Here is a 5,498-nt window from a genome sequence, read left to right as displayed (position 1 = left end):
GGTAAGGCTGAGGTTTAGAAATGGCACTCCTTCTTAGGATCAAGTTACCTCTCCCCCTGCTCCAGGCAGGATGACCCTTGGCCCCTAATAAGAAGGGAAACTTACATGGCAGTAAGATCCCTGCCCAGGAGAAGTCAATATAGGTTGAGGCCAGAAATCTCAGGTCAATGTCCAGCTGGATCAGAACCAGATCCCTCTCTTCCCAAGCACTGGGGGTGGGAGTGCGGTAGGGACAGAGGAATAAGGGATTGTGTAGGGAACTCAAAGCCTAGACTCTATTAGATATAACTAAAAAAGACTGAAGACAATACTACACTGCAGTTAAAAGGAAAGAGGCGGGGCTTCCCTGGTGGCGCAGTGGTTGAGAATCTGCCTGCTAATGCGGGGGACACGGGTTCGAGCCCTGGTCTGGGAAGATCCCACATGCCGCGGAGCAGCTGGGCCCGTGAGCCACAACTACTGAGCCTGCGCGTCTGGAGCCTGTGCCCCGCAACGGGAGGGGCCGCGATAGTGAAAGGCCCGCGCACCGCGATGAAGAGCGGTCCCCGCACCGCGATGAAGAGTGGCCCCCGCTTGCCGTAGCCGGAGAAAGCCCTCGCACGAACCGAAGACCCAACACAGCCAAAAATAAATAAATAAATAAATAAAGTAGCTATAAAATTAAAAAAAAAAAGGAAAGAGGCACATCTGTATATGGTATCATGGAAAGATGACCCAAGACATATTACTAATTTTTAAAAAGTCGCTGAACAACAAGGATATTAATTCCCATTTATGCTTTTTTTAGGTCCAAAATACCTGGGGGAGGTGAGAAAGGAATGGGGTTATAACGTTTTCTGTGTTTAAGTATTCTGCAATGAGTATATACTTATGTATTACTTGCAATTAAAAAGTATGTCTTTATAGCAAAAAGTATATATTTTAAAGCAGAAATGGGCTTAGAAAGGAAAGGTAAGGGCCCCTAGGGGTGGAAAATACGACTTCCCATGGAAAAGCCAGCCTCTGTCCCTAATGAAGCCCTTCTCTGGCCCCTTGCTGCAGATCATGGGACTATTTCCTATGACAACTTGGAAAAGGTGAGGTCTCTAGTCCCCATTCAGTCCCAAAGGACCCCCATAGCAGCAGACTCCCAGTTACCAGGATGCCCCCAGGGGTCAAATGAAAACAGCCAAACATCCAACTGGCTAGGAAAAATGAGAAGAGGAAAATCAGGAGGAGAGGAAATTTCCAGATTCTCCAACAGGTTTGAACTCCCAAGTTCAGGGAGGACTACAACAAGCTCTCCTTTGGAGGTCTCCACATCATGATGCAAGCTTAACTCCAACTCTAGGCTAAAATACCGCTTTCTACCAAGTCACTTGTATTTTCCCTTTTGCTACTAAGGTCATTTTATATATGAAAATGTTGAGCTCCAAAGATGTGAAATGGCCTACCTAAGGTTACACAGCAAGACAGAGGCAAAACCTGCCTTCAGGGGGCTTCCCTGGTGGCACAGTGGTTGAGAATCTGCCTGCCAATGCAGGGGACACGGGTTCGAGCCCTGGTCTGGGAAGATCCCACATGCCGCGGAGCAACTAGGCCCGTGAGCCACAACTACTGAGCCTGTGCGTCTGGAGCCTGTGCTCCACAACAAGAGAAGCCGCGATAGTGAGAGGCCCGCACACCACGATGAAGAGTGGCCCCCGCTCGCCGCAACTGGAGAAAGCCCTCGCGCAGAAACGAAGACCCAACACAGCCAAAAATAAATTAATTAATTTAAAAAAAAAACACAAAAAACCTGCCTTCAGAATCCTAACCAATGTTTGTTTGTTTTTATCCATTATACCATACTGCCTTATTTAAAACCCAACATTTGTTTTTGTCAACTTTAATCTTGATCCCAACCCTAGTCTTTTTTTTTTTTAATATGTCAAGCGTTTATTAATTTATTTATTTTTTATTATTTTTGGCTGTGTTGGGTCTTCGTTTCTGTGCCTTTACCCACAGCGGGCTCAGGTGCCTCTGGCCAGTGGAAATGGCTATTTTGCTTTCTGCCCCTCCTTGCTTCCTCCTCCCATATTATCACCTAGAAATCTCCCTCTTGACCATGTTTCCTTCTTGAAAAGGGCAATCACATGTGGGAGGGAAGGAACGGAGTTTGTCCCTGGCCTGAAGTGACTCCAAGGCAGCCTGGCTCTTTTCTGCCCATTGCAGAAGATGACCCTCACCAGGAGGGCTTTGGGGTTCATGCCAAGTGGGCCAATTCCCTTCTCCCTCTGGATGCCTTGCTAAAGCAACCTCTTGATCCTAGCTATGGAGGAACAACAGGTTATCAGTGGCCATGATTTAAGAGCCTAAGACCTCGAGATGAAGATTTGAAGAGAGATGGTGCAAGATAATTTGTGGTGGGAAGGAATCCGTAAACTGGGACAACAGCAGCAGCTGAGTCCAAGGGTCAGTGTCTGGGAGTAATTTAGGAAAGTTCGGTGCTGACAGCTGTGTCTGGAGTTGAACGTCATGGCCAAATCAGCTCCTGGGATCCTCGGCTGCTTCAGGCCTACGAAGCTTTGGCTCAGGACACAGAGACAGCTGTGGTGTGGCAGAAGTCAGGGCCGCTGGGGCCCCAGGCTCAGCCTCGCTGTTTCTCAGCTGTGTGGCTTTAGGCAAGTCCTTAGGAAAGGAGGAAAGGAAACCAGCATCTGCCTAGTGAGTGCAGTGCCCTTTCACAAGTGTCACTCTCACTACAGATTAGTGAGGAGGGTAACGTCCCTCTTTCACATGGGAGGAATCTGAGAATTCATGAAGGTAACTGAGGTCATTCCAGGCTATATAGCTGGAAAATGGGAAGGCAGAATTAGGACTCAGAGCTTCTGAGCTCAAGTCCTGGGCTTTTTCCCCTGAGCTTTAGCTTCTTCCTCTGTAAATAATGTACCCACCTCATGAATGAAGTCACACATTGTAGGTTCTAAACCTTTCCTTTTCACAATCTTGGCCCTGAGGAGTTGTGGCCACCTTCTTCTTGGGAATGGAGCAGTCTTACTTTTGCCCCTGCACTCAATCTGGTTTGTGGGTCTAGGCCCCAGAGGGTGCCTCGAAGGCAGGGTATTCGGACTTTGCTTTCCCCTCTACCTCTATCCTCAGGCCTTCTCCAGACTCCGAAGGTCTGGCTCCCTCTTCTCCTCCTCCTCCTCGATTTTGGCAGGCGGGCTGACATCAGTGGGTGTTCCCAAGGAAAGGGAACTCTGAGCCCAGCTCCACGGGCCCCTTCCCCCACGGCCCCGGCCAGCCACAACCCCCAGCCTTAGATACGGCAGCGTTCAGAGGCCCTCTGAGCTCCCAAACCCCTCCCCCTTTTCGCTACCCGCCCCCCCATGCCCCCGCCCCCTCGCGGAGGAAGAGAAGGGGCTGCTAGAGTCCGGGGAGCGGAGGCTCAGAGACCCCGACGAGTCCTGGGCGCCACGCAGCCGAGCCCAGGAAATGGATCCCGGTTCTGGGGTTACGAGGGGAGCTGTCCAGCCCCGCAGGGTGAGCTAGCAGAAAGGGTGAGCCAACGTCGGCCAGGCGGAGGGAGCGGCGGGCGCCAGGGCCGGGTGGGGCAGCGACTCCCCCTTCAGCCCGCCGGCCCCGGGCGTCGCCCCCGCCCCCCACGTGGCCGCAGCCGTCCCAGCCCCTGCGAGGAAGCGGCGCGGCTTCCTGCGGCTTGGGACGGGGATATAGGCGCCCCCGCCCGGGCCCGGCTCAGCGCCGCCGCTCCTCCTCGCCTGTTCGCCGCGCGATGGCCTCGCTCCGGGCGGAGCGCGCTGCCGGCGGCCCGCGGCTCCCCGCGACCGGCGCCGGGCGACCGGCAGCGCTCCGCCTCCTCCTGCTGCTGGGCGGTAAGCGCAGCGCTCCGAGGCCCGGGCGGGAGGCGCGGGAGGCCCTGGAGGGGAGAGGGGCTGGACGGCCAAGACCGGAACGGGCCCCGGGGTGCGGGTGCGGACAGCGCTGCTCTTTGGACGGTCCCTGGCCCCACCACGGTGAGGGCGCAGCGCGAGCTGCTTCCCACTGGGGAAAAGCTGGCGTTCCCGGGTCCCACAGAGAGGTCTTGGGAGGTCTGGAGTTGGCGAGGAGGGAGGGGTTTGGATGTGAGTGGGAATGAATTGGTGCAGCCCCTCTCTTCCGGGCGCTGAGGCATCCCGTGGGGGCCTGGATTGCTTCTCTTTTTCTTCTGAGAGTAGCCCTGACTTCCAAGGGTCTCAGCCCCCAACCCACACACCCCTTCCTCCAGTCTCCAGATCCCCATCATCCCATCTCCCTGCCCCTTTTCTGCCCACAGCTGTCCTGAAGCCCCAGGAGTCCCTGGCTCAACTTCCCACCCCAGACGGCTTCAAGTCAGAAGGTGAGTACCCAGCAGCTGTGGGAGGGTGGCCCAAGGCAAGGAGAAGAGAGGTCAGTGGGGAGTGTCCCTTTCTCACAAGCCAGGCCCCAAACCCAACTGGTGCCCCTAAGTTCTGCTCTGTTCTCTCTTGAGGTTCCTTGTGGTCTACCTCTCATCCCACAAAGCCTCCAGCCAACTCTGAGCTGGCCCACCTCACAGGTGGACTAGAAGATCCCAGAAAAAGTGTATGTGGAAGTTCTTGCCAGGCTGGGTAGTGCTGGGCACATGGAAGACATTAAGTTTTTCCTGAGCTGAGACTCTCTTCTCAGCCAGGACTGTCTTGCTTGGGAAGGTTTCTGAGGCTGTCCGGGTAGTTCCCATATTTGAAGACAGGAACAATGGTTCCTCAATGGAAGTACCTGGACCAGAGGGCTTGGAAGGTGGCGTAGGGGTGTGGTCAATGTGCAGCATCTCTGCCCACAGGAAAAACAGTGGAGGAGAAGTATGAGACAAATGTCCTACGTTGCTGGGATGATTATAAAGTTCAAATGGACTCTATCGAAAAGGATTGGTGTGACTGGGCCCTCATTAGCAGGTAGGGGCAGTGCTGGAGGGCGGCTTGGGCCAGGGCTGGGGCTTGCTCCTTGTGGGCCTTGAGTGAGTGTGGGACAGTCCTCTTTTTGGGCCCAACCCTTCCCTCACTCTAGTCCTCTCCTGTCCGCAGGCCTTACAGCATCCTTCGAGACTGCTTGGAAAGGAATGCAGAAGAGTTTGGCCTGGGCTTCCCCAATCCCTGGGCGGAACAGATCATCTTTGAGACTCACCAGATCCACTTTGCCAACTGCTCCCTGGGGCAGCCCCCCTTCTCAGACCCCCCAGAGGATGTGCTCTTGGCCATGATCATAGCCCCCATCTGCCTCATCCCCTTCCTCGTCACCCTTGTGGTGTGGAGGAGTAAAGACAGTGAAGCCCAGACCTAGGGTGGCGTGAGCTCTTCAGCCGCCATCTTACTCCTTTCTTCTGCAGGTCTCTCCCCTCCCTACTTCCTTGTCTCACTCCTACCCCAACTGCAGATCCTTAGATCGGTGGAAATGGAAGCTGGGTGGGGTCAAGGCTCAAGTTCTGTAATCTTCAAAATAAAACTGTTTTTTTGTACACTGTT

The 5,498-nt window shown here is 54.2% G+C and overlaps 1 protein-coding gene and 1 pseudogene across 1 annotated transcript; one reads left to right on the top strand and one right to left on the bottom strand.

Moving 5' to 3' along the window:
• Positions 1-2,224: 2,224 nt before the first annotated feature.
• LOC130705830 (uncharacterized) lies at positions 2,225-3,742 on the bottom strand (annotated as a pseudogene).
• Positions 3,539-5,498, top strand: RAMP2 (receptor activity modifying protein 2). The gene is made up of 4 exons (XM_007177837.2): positions 3,539-3,854; positions 4,295-4,357; positions 4,820-4,931; positions 5,061-5,498. The coding sequence occupies exons 1-4, from the start codon at positions 3,755-3,757 to the stop codon at positions 5,314-5,316; spliced, it is 531 nt and encodes a 176-aa protein (XP_007177899.2). The 5' UTR covers positions 3,539-3,754; the 3' UTR covers positions 5,317-5,498.

The sequence above is a fragment of the Balaenoptera acutorostrata genome, chromosome 20 (genome assembly GCF_949987535.1).
Source record: "Balaenoptera acutorostrata chromosome 20, mBalAcu1.1, whole genome shotgun sequence".
Lineage (NCBI taxonomy): Eukaryota > Metazoa > Chordata > Mammalia > Artiodactyla > Balaenopteridae > Balaenoptera > Balaenoptera acutorostrata.
Note: the sequence above shows the minus strand (reverse complement) of the source record. Positions and strands in the feature narration are given on the sequence as shown.

Bases quoted from the DNA above. Each gene is read 5' to 3' on its own strand.
- RAMP2 (XM_007177837.2), top strand. From the start codon at position 3,755: ATGGCCTCGCTCCGGGCGGAGCGCGCTGCCGGCGGCCCGCGGCTCCCC. The intron at 3,855-4,294 runs GTAAGCGCAGCG...TTCTGCCCACAG, and splicing joins CCTCCTCCTGCTGCTGGGCG to CTGTCCTGAAGCCCCAGGAG. The intron at 4,932-5,060 runs GTAGGGGCAGTG...TCCTGTCCGCAG, and splicing joins GACTGGGCCCTCATTAGCAG to GCCTTACAGCATCCTTCGAG.